This window comes from Protopterus annectens, chromosome 12.part0 (assembly GCF_019279795.1).
Source record: "Protopterus annectens isolate FY-2018-M chromosome 12.part0, PAN1.0, whole genome shotgun sequence".
Taxonomy (NCBI): Eukaryota; Metazoa; Chordata; order Ceratodontiformes; family Protopteridae; genus Protopterus; species Protopterus annectens.
In genome coordinates, this window is record NC_056746.1 from 17,470,785 (window position 1) to 17,488,226 (window position 17,442).

Genomic DNA, 17,442 nt, shown 5'->3' on the forward strand with positions numbered 1-17,442 from the left:
GGGGAAGTCCACTGGGTCAACATGGCCCGTTTTCAGTTGAGGCCCGGGGAGAAGAGCTCCGAGAATGCATTAAAAAGAACAATTTACATACAGGATTTAAAGAAATACAAGCTAGGTTGTAACCATAGATTAGTGTTCACGGCTGCAACTGACCTTTTCTTGGACAAGTGTGAATGCAGTCTTCTGCCTACTGTGTCAGTGTACCTTCTTGAGGGGGAAAAAAGGTAACACAGATGGGGTGTATCACAGCAGACAGAAAAGTGGTATTTTTTGGGTATCAACTGAGGTGATAGAGCAGACTGAATGTAATACAAAATTCTAATGAATTTTTATAATTTTTAGCACATCTGATGAAAAGGAGGAGAAGTTGACCATAATTAATGTGTACTGCCCTCGTGCGGATCCAGAAAAGCCAGAACGTGGAGTCTACAAACTACAGTTTTATCAGCTTCTTCAAGCAAGAGCAGAGGCCATTCTTCAAAGCGGAAGGTTAGTTTGGCTGGGGAGATTTGCATGCCTGTAATGAAATGGGTTCATTTCTTTTTTTAAGATGTGAGGTATATTTGTTTATAGCTTTACCAGGCTTACAGGGCAAGACCAGGCAAGTCCACCTGTTGCAACAACTCAAAATCTGAGCAGGACTTGGCTAGTAAGTAAATTTAATCTGGAAATAGATGGCTTAATCCAGACGCTCACAATGAATTTAGAACAACTGATTGATTGTTTCAGGATGTTAGGTCTGAGGCACCAAAGTAGGTTTTCATGATGATGGGTTAAGACTCCTTTGACTGGGGCAAAGTAGCTTACAGGCAAGGGTCCTGACATTGAGCTGTTTGAATTGGAGGCCCTTTGGCAGTGTAGAATAACCTGGAATTTAGTGATAGGTGTTATCTGTCAGAACATGCCAGAATGGCAACAGGATGTCCATATTAGGGTTGGTAGAGAAATAGGTAATGTCCTCTCAGTAAGATTGGGAGAGAGAGAGAGAGCTCACTAATATAACAGAAAAAAGAGGAACTTGGAGATTTCAGAGTGATGCAGAATATACCGAGGGCAGTTGGCATAGTCACTAAGGCTGGAGGGTGTCCACTTAACTGAGACATTCAAAATGCAGGGGTCAGTGAACTGCTGAATTAACACCCAGTGTGCCGAAGCAGTTCCAGTACATATAAGTTTGTCTTGAGGACATCCCAGAATGACATCCAACATTCCATTAATACATCAACAGAAAGAGGCCTCTGCTAGTTGCATTGTTACTTCAGTTAATGTTCATTGCATAGTAACTGTAACAGCTTGGAAGGAACTCAGCCAGTGAAGCATCTCAGAATGAAATCTGATCTTCCTCTGTCTGAGCATAAATAGTCAAGCCTGAATGAGGTGTGATCTCGGTCAACTGAGGAAGGTGTACCAGTGTAGCATTCCATTGTGGAATGGGCCTTAAGCCATTTTGAGTATGTATACCAGTGGACTAAAATAGAAAAGATTCCATTGTTCCATATCATCTGAGAAATACAGAATATGAAAGGAAGTATTCTATAGGAACTCTGTACGAGTTAGATTGTTTAGCAGCACAAAGCAATGATTAATATATCCTAACTGCCATTGAACTCAGTCCATCGTCAGAGTTCAGAGTGTAGACTGGCCTAGACTGAAGAAATTGGTCATTGCCATTTCTTGTGCCAAGTGAGTCAGGTATTTTGCAAATGTAGACAGTTTATTAAAGGAGCTCAGAGTGTTGGTGTAAGGGGGCGAAGGACTCGTGCTATAAGTATTACAGTATAATTGTCTCTCTAGTCAGAAGAATTTGAAAATTATAAAGATGGAAAAAACAATGTTAGGGCCCTATTAGAAGAACAGACCAGAATGGATGCTGTGCGTTTGTCATGCTAAGATAAGGGTAAGGCTAATAAGCAGTACATGAAAGGAGACCTCCTTCAGTGGAACAGGTTTGAAACCTGCAGATACTTGATAGCAGATCAACCAGGAATGTATTTAGCTAGCCCGTCTTTGTACCAGCCTATAAGAAACAAGTGTCCCCCCATCAGAGAGCATTTGAGTGCAGCAGAAGAAATGTGGTCAGTCTAGTGAATGGGGATGGAAAATGATGTGTAGCTCATTAAATGTAACTCATCAAAATGGCATGCCAGAAAAGTTTAAGATTTTAAATTCTGTTTTCCTTCCTAGCCATGTTATTATATTGGGAGATGTCAACACATCGCATAGACCCATAGACCACTGTGAACCTGATAAGCTGGTACGTAGCTCACCACAATTAAAAACAACTGAATTGTAATGGTTGTAAAACTGTCTACTTGATACTGATATGTCAGTCTGTTGAACTTTTAATGTGCTGTAGAGGTAAATTGATTCCATTTTATTTACAGTGCCCTTGTGAGCTTTGACCTGATCAAGCCATGTAAGGAAAACAATTTTCAGACTCCTTACACTTTCTTGGCCTTGTAATAAAATATAACTAGAGTATTCTGTAGGAGCTGAATAAATACACAATCATTATCCTGAATACTGTATAGATTTCAAAAGGTTGTACCTTTTGAGGACATCTGTGCTGAATTTGAAATTGTTGGTACAAAGCACAGCTAGAGAAGAGTGGAATGGGATGGTAATTCCGAAGGATAGGAAGAGAGGGTTGGAATGTATGACATTTACGGGCATAAATGTACACAGTGGCAGTCTGAAAGCATGTACTGCAGGGAAGAAGTGGAAAGATTTCAAATTAGGAAAGGGGCTTGTCAGACAGTTTGTTACAGAGATGGTATTAAGTATACTCAAATGAATGCCAGATATATTTATTGCATCAAGAGTTCTTGGAGAAGTGGCAGGCAAGTTAGCTGCACCCTGGGAAATTTGTTCAGTTGTTCTCTCAAAGTGGTGACATACCTCAGAATCTCAGGGCAGTTTAGTCATGCCCTACGCAACAGATGTATATATAGCCCTAACTGAGCCCCAGCTGATGTGGGTTCACTTAATGGTGTAGATGCTAGAGGGACGGGGAGAGGAGTGGGGTGAAAGTTACTGGCTGGCACCAGCTCACCCATCCTGGGGTGGGAAAGTCTGCCCAAGCTCTCTACAGTAGCAGCATTACAAGCCAGGCAAGCTCTGCACTGTGAAGTGGTATACAGCTTGGTCAAGAAGTTTTGCATTTGCAGAAGTACGCATGCATCTCTTCTAAGCAGCAACTGCAGATCTTGCAAGGCTGCTGCAGGGTGGGAGAGGATTAAGACACACTCCCTGGCAACAGTGTTACACTGCACCAGCATTTTCTGTGTCCTTACCAACCTCAGACATGGGTCAGATTGAGCCTAGGGGAAGCCAAAGCAGCTCCAGTAGATCCATTGAGAAACTGTCTTATCTGCATTCTGTTTCATCCCATGTGCCTTCAGTTTACATTCCATTCCCCCTATCATTTGCTGACATTCTTGCTCAGTCTGCCTGTAATGCCACATTGTCTGCATTCAGCATCTTTGTTGATATGTCCTCTGCTGACCTATTTGCTAATGTAGCCCATCACCAGTATGAGCAGTGGTGGGCACAGAGCTGAACCCTTCTGCGGACTTATTACCACTCTGTACCCCTCTGTGAACCTGGACCCTATTCATACTTGTGTCAGTGGGTCCTTGTACATAGCCTGCACCAATTCTACCAATGTTTCTTGAACTGTGAGCTATTGCAAGACTGTCCAAATCAACTTTCTTGGGACCTTGTCGTATGCTTTCTCCAAGTCTAGAAATATACATTTGGACTCTTTCCTGATGAATGCCTATCTGGTCTCTTTCCTCAACAAACTTCCTCTCCACTATCTGTGTTTCTGCAAACATCAGTTTGGTTCTGCTGATCCTGAATTGCTTACCTTCTGTCTTACTTTCTACTACTCTGTGTATTCGTTTAACACAGTCTCCGGTACTTTCATGCAGTGGTTTAGGAGTTTGATACCTCTCTCCTATCTCTTTGTTCTTGTACACTGTCTTTAGAATGCTTATACTCCAGTCGTCTAGAATACACCTTTCTCTCCATACTGCTATGATTGCCTTCTGACCAGTTTCTCCCCTAATTCACCCAAAATCTTGATCATATATGCAGTGAATTCATCTGAATCTGGTACTTTCCTTGACTTTTTCCTGTAGTGCTGTTCTTACTTCTTCTAGGGTGGGCTCTTTTTTTTTTTTTTTTTTTCCATTGTAAGTTGTATATGGAGGAGTACAGCTTCTGTATGATTTTATTCATTCAGAAGCTGCTGGGAAGTATGCCTTTCATCTGCCTTTAATGTCCTGTGTGATGAGCAGGTTGTTGTTGCAATGGTTAAGTATTTGAAATGTTGGGACCTGCTAGAACAAGTCCTGAAACACGGAGCTTGAATGACTGAAAAAGAGACTTGCATATAGCAAGTCCAAGATGGATATTTCCCAGAGTATTCACTTTTTCAGAGGCATGGTGGTTTTGGAGGAGTTCTATATAAGTTTGGGGGGGGGGGTCAGGAGAGCTTGCCCGCCCACAAAAAAGTAGTTTAAAGGAGAAGTGATTTTTTGAGATTTGCTCTTCTGGAGTTTTGGTCTTTTTTTTTTTTCTTTTGTTGACACGTGGCATTTTGAGTGCCGATATTTCTTTAGGGAGTCCTTGGCAACCTTTATGAATGCCATTATAGTCAGAAGTCACTTGTCATTTAATTTTCTTCAAAAATTTTCTTGATATGCATATGGAAAATATGAGGAGCCCTGACATTCAAGTTTCTTGAAGGTTAGGGTGTACACTCAACAGTTAAACCTGTAATTATGTTTTCATTGAAGAGATACTGAATGCCCATCACCACTACTTTAAAAGAAAAAAATGTATCTGTTCATGCAAGTTTCCTCAAGGTGCTCTGGTTTCCTCCCACATTCCAAAGACGACTGTAAGTGTATTAAACACTGTAAATTAGCCATAGGTGTGTCGTTTGCGAGCGTGTGGTGTGGAAGAACTACAGCGGCAGGCCTAGCCACCTGGTGGTGTAAACCTTGACTGTAGATGATTGTCACCGTTGAAGTGTCACTCCAACCCCATGTGCAGAAATGGGGGAAAAGGGGGTTGTGGATAGATGGATTTAGAGCCTGTCAGCTAGGCATCTTCTGCACAGTGACTACTGGACAGATGAGGTGCATCCATTTTATCCCAGGTGTCTCAGGCATTATGTATCATTTTGACATCAGACAACTGGTGCCAGAGCCATGGCCTCAAGCTAAATGCCAAAAAGTGTATAGTCATCCCCTTTGGCAAAAACAAAGTTCCCACAAATTACCACATAGGTGGTAATCCATTAATCTGGAAGAAGTAATTAGGGACCTGGGGACCCAAGTTGATAGCAATCTCTCATTTGACAACCACGTGGCCAAAGTGGTTAGAAAAACATTTTATATAGCCCACCTAATCATGAAGGGATTCACATCTAGATCAGGGAGGTCATCGTGCCTCTTTACTCATCCTCATCAGGCCCATAATTGAGTACAATGCCCCTTTTGGGATGTACCTTAGACACCTGCAGCAACTGGAAAGACCCCAAAAGTACCTCACCAAGAGGATCAAAGGGCTCAAAGAGATGCCATATGCTGCCCGGTTAAAGAAACTCCAGCTCTACTCAGTGGCATACCGCCTGCTCAGAGGCGATCTGTGCCTGACGTATAAAGCCATGTCCAACCCGGAATTAATGGACATGCTGCACCTCAGAAAATCCAAATCCCATCGAGCTACGTGCTCGAGAGACTTGAACCTCAGCACTGAAATAAATAGGACATGCTGGAGGGACAGATTCATAACCCAGAGGCTCCCTTCACTCTGGAATAAAATCCCAGTCCAGGTTAGGCAGAGTCCCTCATTGACTCTCTTCAAGAGGAATCTTGATGAGTGGATGGGAGATCGTAGGTTTACCCTGGGTATCACTTCTGTGTCACTGTTAGACAGAGGCACAGTATACTAACCTCGAAAAAGGCCATAGCAAAATTCATTTAAAATGGGTGGCAAAAGCCAAACACACTCTGGCTAGGCTTATAAATGCCCTAGGGCAGATAGCCTAGTATGAACCTATGAATGCAACATTTTATTTATCAATTGATTGGTAAGGGGATTACATTGCATTTTTCCATCTGTAGATGTAAGACTGCATTGGTGGGGTCCTTGCGTCTTAACTTCTTAAGGATGTAGACAAAATGGAAAGTACAAAAAAAATCACTGTTAGCTTAGTAGGTTATTGTAATCTATTTAAAAAAAAAACAGAAACTATTTAAGAATCTTTGGTTTGCTCAGTCAGAATAAATCTACTTCATATTATACCTGACAGCTTGTCATTGTGCGTACCTGAAGTATAACAAATTACTGTTCAGTTTGAGGTGGGTTATCCCATCCCATCCATTTTTGGCATTGTTGAAAAAGGCATTTCTTCATATATTTCAGCAAAATGGATTTAAAGGATAACTGCTGAAAAGTACATCTTTGAATGCTACAAGGATCGTAGACAAGAGTTCAAAGAATGATTCTCCAATTGCTTTTATCTGTGGATGTCTAAGCTTCCACGCCTTCCCATAGGTACAGTGCCCTTGCAACCCACTTCTTAGCACTTTTTGTGATCCTAGAAACCTTGTATGAGGAGATTTCCTGATTGCTGTATCCATTGTGTTTATTTGTAACATCTTTAACAAATCAAATTTTAAAAATGACATTTGGTACAAGTTAATTGAAAAGTCACCAAACTGTATTAACAGTTCCCATTGTTATTCTCATGCTGTTTACATGTTTTCTTTTTAACAAGTGTTAAAAAGTCACTCCAGTGTTACATAGGTTAGTCAGTTCTATCCTTCTCTTAAACCTCACTCCCTTTCCTCCTGAACATTAGTATTCTGCATGCATTATTCCCACAAATTCCATTTATTTGTATATAATTTGCTTTCATTTTCCACCTTTAGATTTTGTTATCTCCTTTGCAGTATTCAGTACTTCACTTTCAGTTGATTTAGATTTTAATATTCATTTTCAAGTAATTGCTTTTTTGGCAGCCAATAGCATTAAACTTAGTAAGGCCTTACTGTGTCTAGGCAATTGAGATCCCCAAATCCTGGCTTAAAAGAATAATTTCCTGTAGGCAATGTTTAAAATCTGTGAAATGAAAATATAAATATAGCTGGACTTTAGCAAGACAAAGGCTCAGAGAATTAATAAAAATGAAAACACCCCAAAAGTTTATTAAAACAAGCCAGTATATAATTTTTAAATTCTGACAATTTCTTCTTTCATTCCCCAAAAGGCACATTTTCAATTACCTCTGTCTTTCCCTGTGGATCTCCAGTGTTTATTTACCCAAAGGAACATTCTTCTAAAGTCTACTTGAAGTATTAAAAAAAAAAAAAAACTTTGGAAACACTTCGTGAAGTCCTAAATGTTATAAACTTTGTTGCATAATTTAGTGGCATGCAGTTTCTTTGTAAATTGCTTTTCCAGTCTCTCTTCCCATCTTTCTCTTACCTCCCCTAATTGATTCATTTATGCAATATTTTATATCTCATAGTAAGTACCCTTTTTTAACAGTACCTTCTATTCTAAACTCAGTTAAAAATTCCTGTTATTTTCAGCATTCTGAAAATACATAAGAATGTGATAGACACCCCCCCTCTAGACCAATGGTTTCAGTACAAGTCAAAAACTCAACCCCTTCCAATTTTGGTCGATAAATGGATAAAACATGTTGTCAAAATAACCCCCCACCTTGTAAAAGCTTCATGGGACTTCCTGGGACACTTGAATAGTATGTGGAAGAAAGAACCGATATTCTTGACCATTGATGTAACTGATTTATTTTCTGTTATACCCAAACATGAAGGACTGGAGCCATTTCATGAAACTCTTACCACACACTCCTGTGTATCCAGTGATAAAGTATGTTTAGTAGTAGAATTTATGTCCCTTATTCTGGAAAATAAATGTATATTTTTTGCGGCAGAGTTCTTCCAACAGATAAAGGGTATAGCAATATGCACAGCCTGCGCCCCAGCTTTTGCCAATATAGTCCTACTAGGATGGGAAAACAGATATGTGCTCAATGGTGAATTTTCTAAGACTCTCCACCTCTATTTAAGATTTGGATGATATTATTTTATGGGATGGTACAGAGGCAGCGAGAATGTTCTTTTGTTTAATATCTTAATAGCGCCAAAGAATTCGTAAAATTCACCTATAGGTGGAATAGGGTGCATATTAATTACTTACGTACTCTTACTTCTCATTCAGCCAATGGATTTAAATCCAGTGTTTACAGGAAAGAGACATTCTGTAATGCATTTTACAGGCAGCCCCACTACAGTTAAAAGAAAAGCTTAGTTAAAGGTCAGGCATTAAGAATAGCAATAATGACCTCACAACATGAGGAAGGAAGTATGGGATGAACTAGTCAAACTGAAACCAATGTTTTTTATGAGAGGTTACCGCATGAATTTAGTCAGTGGCCTGATCAAAGAAGTTTTTGATGAATGGGAGACAATTACAAGCCGCTATTAGGTCTTAGTTTGGATAAATCATCAAATGAAAATTAGGAGGCTAATTACGAAAAAACACTTATTATACAACATAATCAGTTTTCCAAAGAAATCAGGGAAATAAGAAGAAACTGGAATATTTTTAGAGTAAACACAGATGTGTATAGCAAGGTGGGGGCTGAACCCATGTTCAGTCCCAAAACTGGGAAAAACTTTAAACAGCTGTATGAAAATAACATACCAGAGATTGCAACTATGGTTTGTGAAAGCTGTAAGCAGTGTGCATGTATTAAGACAAAAACCCTGGTGTTAGACAACATGCTCAAAAGCAGAATAACATTTTGTACAGGAAATTGTTCCACCTCTAGAATGGTATATTTGGTTAAGTGTGATAGCTGCCCGGTATATTATGTTGGAAGAACAGCATGCATTTAAGGCATGCATTTATGAAGATCTGTATGACATTACTAATAGGAAGGTGAATAATGCCAACACTCTACCAGCTGTAATGGTATTTAAAAAAATTCTCCTTTGGGATCTTGGAGAAAGTAAAGAGCAATGGCAGAGATGGAGACTGGAAGGGATGGCTGTGCAATGGAGAGCTTATGTGGCAACTTAGATTATGTGCTTCTCTCCCCCTACGGCTTAACAGATATGTTTCCATAGCACCAGTTTTAAATAAGAAGGCTGAAAAGTTATACTTTATTTTATCTATTTTTTTAAGTAAAGTAAGTTTTATTCACTAGGTAATAAATAGACTTATACATGTATGTGTTTTTAACATCCTGTTTTCTTTAAAAAATTTAAATGATGATTCACAGTTTTTAATTATCCAATGGAAATGCTGGTAGCCTAGTATAATGGTTGGTTTCATGGTTATTCTGATGAAGTCTCCATAGAGAGATGAAAGCGCTCAAGCTCGTTATTAAAAATTCTTGCTTTTACCATTTTGGATCCTCGGCATTTTTTTTAGCATGGTTCTTGGTTTATACTAATTACGCTGCACCATTTCTACACTTCAATTAAAAATTGTTCCAGAGCTGGGCTTTTGCTTTGTACTCCCCATCTCTTTCCCTCTACTCTTACTCTGTTATCAGTTCCTGATAAGGAGGACAGTATCTAATCTGTGGTCCAAACATCTGCTTGGCTTTCTCCCACTCTTTGACCTTTCCATCTTTTATTATCTAATTCCAGTGCATTGTTTCTCTTTATAATTTATATTACAAGTCCCAGCCCTCTTTTGTCTCTTTTCTGTATCTCTTCATCCTTTTTGCATTTCTTCATTTCTATGTTGGCTTAGTTCTTGTAATATTTTCTGTTTGTTTCTTAATATAATATTCTGTATATATGTCACTGTTAATCTCCAAGTACATGCTCCAAAATCCTGCTCTCTCCTTATTTCTCAAATTCCCAATTTCATGTCATCTCTTTCTGTTTGTGTTTTGTATAAGCTTTATCTGCATAGCTGTAATGTATCCCCTCAAATCAGGTACTCCTGAACCACTTTGTTTTGTTGGGAGTTCAACCTATCCCACTTAACTCTTGTCCCTCCCAGATAAATTCCTTCAACTCTCTATTATCATCCACAGCTTCTCCTCTGCTTGATAAAAATATGCCTGACCTGTATGTAAAACTAAAGGAACTAAAAACATTTTCATTTGGTTGTATCTTACTATCTATATTAACAAGAGCTTCCTGTTTCTCAAAAATTGCATTATCTTTTGTTTAGTCTCTCCTCACATATCTTTAGATGCTGTGACAGAATCCTTTTTAATCCATACACCTAAATACTTCATCTTATGTCCTCTTCCCCATAAATATGGATATTGTTGAACCAATTCTTATGTGGATACATAGATACTATTTCATCAGTCCATCTGATCTGACTGTCGGGTACCAAGCTGTTTGTCTGATACAGTGTGCCCCTTCGTTAGTGCTCCAGTGCCCTGAGCACCCTCAAAACTTTCCTCTAATCCCTTGAGAACCTTTCTCTTCAAATCTTGTTTGCTTCCACCCTGAACAGGTCGACTGCACTTTCAGTTATGGTGCTCCTTCACTTTTATTATTGCTCAAGTTAAAACTTTAAAAGATAGTTAATCTTGATATAGATTTATACATTTTTGATGTTTCTTTCTAGTTGTTACTACTTTACTATGGTATCACAAGGATAGCAGGTTCAGGCATTTCCATTAGGAGACTTGCCTGGATGTGCCTGTGTGAATTTTGTTGAGCCCTTGAAGTCCAACTTCGTCAGTGTACCTTTTAACGGAAGTTCTTTGTTTTTGCCTAAAGTTAAAGACATTCTAGGTGTGAGTAAGATGGTTAGACCCTGTCTGCAGTGGGTATACATTTTTCAACTCCTCAAAGAAGCTTCTCAGGTAATCAAGGTGGTCGGAAAATGTGGTTCAGAAAGTCCTAAGGTCCTTTCCATGATCCACATGGAGATGGTTCCCCAAGGAGCAGAGGGGAGATTCCAATGGAAGATGTTGTCTGCTTGGCAGAGGAAGCCTGCAGAACCAGGGGTCCAGGTATTCCTTCTCTGACAGACCTTATCAGCACTCCTGAAAGAGGAGGCCTGATTGTCCACCTCTGGAAAGAGTCAGGAGTTGTCTCTCCCTGCACCAGATAACCTGGCTAGATATTGCAGAAGATACATGGGTGCAGAGGATTATTTCCAGAGGTTTATAATACACAGGGGCACAGGAAAATAATTTTCTTGGGTGGCGAAAGCCAGGGTACATTTTTTGGCTAGGCTTGTATGGGCCCTAGGGTCGATAGCCTAGTACCTACCTATGAACTATGAACTTTTCCCTACTCCCTCCTTCAACAATAAACAGAATTCCTGATGTTCCATCCAGTCAGAGGAAAGTAGCAGCTCTAGAAATAAAAAAGCTGTTAGAAAAAAGTGTCATCCAAGAGGTCCCCCCAGACAAGAAGGTATCTGGAACTTAGTCAAGATTCTTTAGTGCCAAAGAATACCAGGGATTGGAGACCAATTTTGGACTTCAGCAATCTGAACAAATCTGTTCGGTATACAAAGTTCTGGATGGTCATGGTTCAGTCCATTTTGCCTTTCCTGCACAGGGATGACTGGATGTGCTGAGTAGCTCTTCAGGATGCGTACTATCACATAAAATGAAGAGACAATCCAGGCGATACCTACGTGTCTGGCAGGGAACCAGTCATTACCAATTCAGAGCACTGCCCTTTGGCCTCACCACAGCCCTCAGGGTGTTCACAAAATGCATGACAGTAGTAGTAGCTCACTGGACTGCATGGATTCTGAGTGATGTTCTTCGTGTTTCACTGTTGCAGTCATTACATTTGGGTTATCTGCCTGCAGTAGCCCACAGTCGGCCTGATTAAAAAGGTCTTGGGTCCTGCGTTGGTTGCTGTCCCTTCTTCCATGACATCAGGTCATCAGGGGTATAAAACATGCAGCCGATACCATTACACCAGTCTTTCTTGCCGTGCGGTGCCCGAAACAGAAGCAATTCACAAGTGCCGGTCGGCAGACTCCTGAAATTTTCGTTTTCGAGCTTCAGAACCGAAGTCTTCAACTAAACCTAAGTTCCTCGTTGGGGAAACTTTTTCTAGCTCCTTACCGATGTCAGTAAAAGTTAATAATTGCATTACTTGTGGAAAGCAAATACCTCACAAAGATTTTCATTCATACTGTATTCCTTGCTTAGGCCCTGACCACGACGTACCTTGTTGTCGGTTTTGTGCTTTATTTAATCAGCGTACTATCCATCGTTGGTATATTTTCGCCTCTAAATATTTTGGTTCTCTGTTTAATTATCCAGAAATGTCGTCGGTTAGCCATCCGACTACCGGAATTCCGAAAAAAATGCAAAGATAGACAGACAGGTCGCCGTGGACCAAAGCTGCCGCCGTCGCTTCCCCTAAGCCAGTCACCAGTTCGCCGGTACTCAGTGAGGCACTTTCGCAGCCCCCGATACCCGCTACTTCTGACTCTCAGGCCTCTACTGAGACCCATTCGTAGTCCGGTATGCCGCGAGATGCTTCAACTGTGGGACCTGCTGATGTGTCTACCTTGGATAGGTCCGGAGCCGATGTGCAGGCACCAGCTTCTGAGGGTGTATTCAGGCCTACAGACTTGCATATTAAACCGACGCCTCCTTCTTCATTTAGGCCAAAATCTCGAACCATGCCTAAGAAACTGATGCCCAGGTCGCATGCTCAGGCCTCTAAGCCTAAAAAACAAATGATAAGAATGGCTGAAGATCTTATAACTCCAATCAGGGGAAGCCAACCTCCCCCTTCTAAGAAACCTAGGACTGAAGTTGTTTATGAATCCTCTGACCAGGATTCTGATTTTTCTGATTCTTCTTGATGGTCTGGATTTGTCCTTGTCTACTTAAGAGGATTCTGATGCATAGGACTCTATTCTCTCTGCTTCCCCTCCAGAGGATTTTTCTTTTGGTGAGACCTTACATACTCTAAGGGAGCATCTCCACTGGGAAAGCCATGATTTTTCTGATTCAGAAAAAGAGGCTTAGGGATTTCTTACTCCTGCCTCAGCATAGGCCTTTAGCTATACCTCCTGTACTAGACATTGTTGATGATGCCTTTTCAGAATCTAGTTTGACCCCTGATTCTTTGCCTCCTGCTCCCAGAAAATGCGACAGATATTACAGGGTTCCTGATTCACACAAGTTCCTTTTTAAAAATCCTATTGCAGATCCAGAGACTATTTCACAGGGACCCAAGGGCATTAAAGCTTCTACTGTTAAAAATCCTACCCCCTCTGATAGAGACTCCAGGGTGCTGGATAGATGGGGTAAGAAGGTTTACACTTCTGCAACCTTGGCCATTAGGACTTTAAACTGCCAGTTTCATATGTTAAAGTAGCAACAACATGTTATTGGATTGCTTAAACAGAAAATGATGTTGATTCCTGACTGTGCTGAAAATAAAGAATTACAGGATTTAATGCATTCTGCTGAACAGGTTGGAAAACATACTTTGCAATGTGGATTTGATTCATTAGAGGCCTCTTGCAGGGCTGCTGTTACTGGGTCTGTGCTCAGAAGGCATGCTTGGCTTAAGGAGCAATATTTGCCTGATCATGTTAAAGCTAAATTGTTGGATGTTCCCTTAAATCAGGACTGCCTGTTTGGCAGCAAGGCTGAGGAAGTTCTTAAAAAGATGGAAGATAAAGCTAAATCTATGCAAACTGTTAAAAGATTTCTTACAAGTTCAGCCTCCTAGATTTAGTAGGCACTGGCCCTCTAAAAATTGGTCCTTTCCAGCCCCTTCCAGGTCTTCTCAAGCCAAACCCAAACACAGCAGAAACCCCAGGTTTCAGTCCCAAAGGACACACAAGACTAAGCAGTGGGGGGGTTTCCGCACCCAAATCTGGGAGTAGTAAGACTCCCCCCTAATGGAAAACTGTCTCAATTACTTGCTTTTAAAACTTCCAAGCACTTCCCAACTGAATGCTCCTTTAGATGGAAAGATTGGTCTGCAGGCCAAAAACTGGGAACTCATTACCCAGGACAAATGGGTTTTAAATATAGTGTCCCAAGGATACAGATTTCACTTCCACACGTTACCAACACCAAGCGGGTGGCCAGATCTACCCCCAAATCAGTGGGCGGAGGCCCAAAATCAAGTACTCTCTCTCTCTTAAACATGGGGGCTATTCAGTTAGTACCAGAAAAGGAAAAGGGACAAGGTTTCTATTCAAGACTTTTCCTGGTATACAGAAAAGGCAATACATGGCGTCCTATCCTGGACCTTTCTACTCTAAACACCTTTCTGGTGATTCCAAAATTCAAAATGCTGACTCTTCACCAGCTGCTTCCTATGCTAGGCAAAGATGCATGTTGGCAACACTAGACTTAAAAGAAGCATACCTGCACATCCCTATCAGGGAGTCTTGCAGATACCTGCGCTTCAAAGCAGTTCTCTGCACTGCCCTTTGGCTTATCTACTGCACCCAGGGTATTCACAAAGTGCCTAGCTCCAGTCATTGCATTTTGCAGGCAAAGAAATATTCAAATATACTAATACCTGGGCAATTGTTTAATTCAGGCAGATAGCCGGGACATTCTTTTGAATCATCTGGCCTTTGTTCAAAGGGTACTGACTTGTCTGGGGTTCACCATAAACGAAAATAAATCCCACCTGGTACCCTGTTGAATACAACTTCCCAGATGGCTTTCCTCACCCCAGAGAAATGGATTCATTTGACAACTTACTTCAAACAAGTGGCCACAAAAAAACAGCTATCTGCAAGGCAAATACTGCAAGCCTTGGGGTTCATAGCCTCTTGCATTCTTCTAATTTCATATGAAAGGCTGCATATGAGGAAACTACAATGGTATCTCAAAAGCCTATGGTGTCAACATTCACATGATCTAGAAGCAAGGATTCCTGTCATACCTTGCCTACACCTAGAGTTCCTTTGGTGGACAGAGGCCTGCCACCAAAACAGGGGACTACCATTCACATTATCCCCTGCCGCCCAAATCTTAACAACAGATGCATCAGACTATGCATGGGGGGCTCACCTGGCAGGGAAGTGCATTCAGGGCAAATGGAACCCAAGTCAAATGCACCTGCACATAAATCAAAAGGAAATGCTAGCTGTACAGAATGCTCTGACAGCCTTCAAGGACCACATTCTTCCAAGACAACTAATGGTAAAGATGGACAACACCACTGTCATGTGGTACATAAACAAGAAGGGGGGGTGCACATTCTTACCCCCTCTGCAGACTAGCCATGGCATTGTGGAACACAGCCTTGAGCTACCAAGTGAATCCACAAGCACAGTTCCTGCCAGGAAAACGAAATACACTGGCAGACGGACTAAGCAGAAACCTCATGGACCCACACGAGTGGAAACTGGAAACAAGGATTTTCAACATGTTGACAAGCAAATGGGGAGCCCAGATGTAGACCTGTTTGCCTCCCCCCAGAACCATCAACTGGACAAATTTTGCACAAGGATTCCCCACGAGCTAGCTTGGAAAGTGGATGCTCTATCCTTCAGCTGGAAAAACCTATCAGTTTATGCCTATTCCCCCTCTGCCTCTGTTTTCTAAGGTACTACTAAAGATCAAACAGGACAAGCCAAGGATGATTTTAATTGCACCAGACTGGCCTCGCCAACACTGGTACCCACTCCTGTGCGGTGTGTCACGCTTGGCTCCATGGCACCTGTCTCAGACTCCTTCCCTGTTGTCTCAACAGGAGAACCAGATTCTGCACCCTCAGCTGCAAACCCTGAACCTAGCAGCCTGGCTAATTACTGCATCTCTCCTTTACTATCCCTCAGTAAATCAGTGATGGATATCATTTTAGAGGCAAGGAGGCAGAGTACTAGAAAATATTATGCTGCAAAATGGAAAAGATTTTGTGCCTGGAACCAATCTCAAGGAATGAGTGCAGCAGTGCCCAGTTTACCTCAGATTCTACAATACTTGACTGAGATGCTTCATAAGGGCTTGTCCTTTTCCTCCATCAAAATTTGTGCCTCAGCCATTTCAGGTCATTATAGCACAGAGCCTCCCCTCTTCTCTCACCCACTGCTCAAGCAGTTCTTCTGAGGGGCCAAAAATCTAAGGCCACCCAGAAGATCTCCAACTCCAGCCTGGGATCTTAAATTTGTCTTGGAGAAACCCACTCTACCTCCTTTCGAGCCAGCTGCTACTGCAGATTTAAAATTTCTTTCCTGGAAAACAGCTTTCCTTTTAGCAATCACTTATGCAAGAAGGGTATCTGAATTACAGGCCCTTATGGCAGTGGAACCTTTCATCATCTTTCATGAGGACAGGGTGTCCCTCAGAACCAATCCCTCCTTCATGCCCAAGGTGGTATCCAGTGTGGCTCTTAATCAGTCAATTCATTTGCCTACCTTCTTTCCTAACCCACAGAGCAAAGGGGAACATACTGCACTCTTTAGATGTGCACAGACAGCTTAGATTCTACTTGGACAGGACCAAACCTCAAAGAAAATCAACAACTGCTGGTGGCATTTGCTGCAGGGACAGAGAGGAAAGCTATTTCAAAACAAACCATTTCAAAATGGATAGGCCACTGCATTCATTTCTGCTATAAGCACCATGGAAAACCCATCTCACAGGGCATCAGACCCCATTCAACCAGGGCTGCATCTACCTCTACAGCCTTTCTCAGGGGTGTCCCTACAAGGGACATCCTAGAAGCTACTACCTGGAGTTCTGTACATACTTTCACCAAGAATTATCATTTGCCAATTTTCTCTAAATCCAGAGCTGGTTTTGCCACTGCAGTCTTGCAGGGCCTTATAGCTGGTCCTACTTCTATTTAAATTCCTCCTCCCAACCTTAGCTTTGGGAATCTACCCAAATGTAATGATTGCAACAGTGAAACACGAAGAACATAGTACAGTTGTGTACACTTACCATAAATGTAGATGTTCAAGTGTATTCATTGTTGCAGTCCTGGTTACCCTTCCTCCAGCCTCCTTTCGGCTATACCTCTACTCTCACTTACTATGCTCAAAAAGCTTTTTGGTGTATTTGCTTTTTTGTTGGAGGTATATCCTTGTATTTATAGATTTAATTGCTTCCCATTAGGGGGGGCACCTGACATCTGGGGCAAAAAAAACTGATGTAATGGCGTCGGCTGCATGTTTTATACCCCTGACGACCTGACGTCTTGGAAGAAGGGACAACAACCGATGCAGGAACCAAGACTTTGTTAATCAGGCCGACTGAGGGCTACTGCAAGCAGATAACCCAAATGTAATGACTGCAACAGTGAATACACTCGAACATCTACATTTATGGTAAGTGTACACAACTGTACTTTTCCTTACCTGGATGACTGTCTCATAACCACTCCAACCAGGCGTCTCCTGATCAAAGCAAGAGTTTATGTATCCCAGTTGTGCTGTCACGCAGGCATTACAGTCATT

At 41.5% G+C, this 17,442-nt stretch overlaps 1 protein-coding gene across 1 annotated transcript in view; it reads left to right on the top strand.

Moving 5' to 3' along the window:
- Positions 1-17,442, top strand: part of APEX2 (apurinic/apyrimidinic endodeoxyribonuclease 2) — a 401,945-nt gene that overhangs the window by 248,384 nt on the left and 136,119 nt on the right. Inside the window, exons 4-5 of the mRNA XM_044089062.1 lie at positions 343-489; positions 2,185-2,254. Coding sequence (XP_043944997.1) covers positions 343-489; positions 2,185-2,254 — 217 coding nt within the window. The remainder of the gene's footprint in view (positions 1-342; positions 490-2,184; positions 2,255-17,442) is intronic.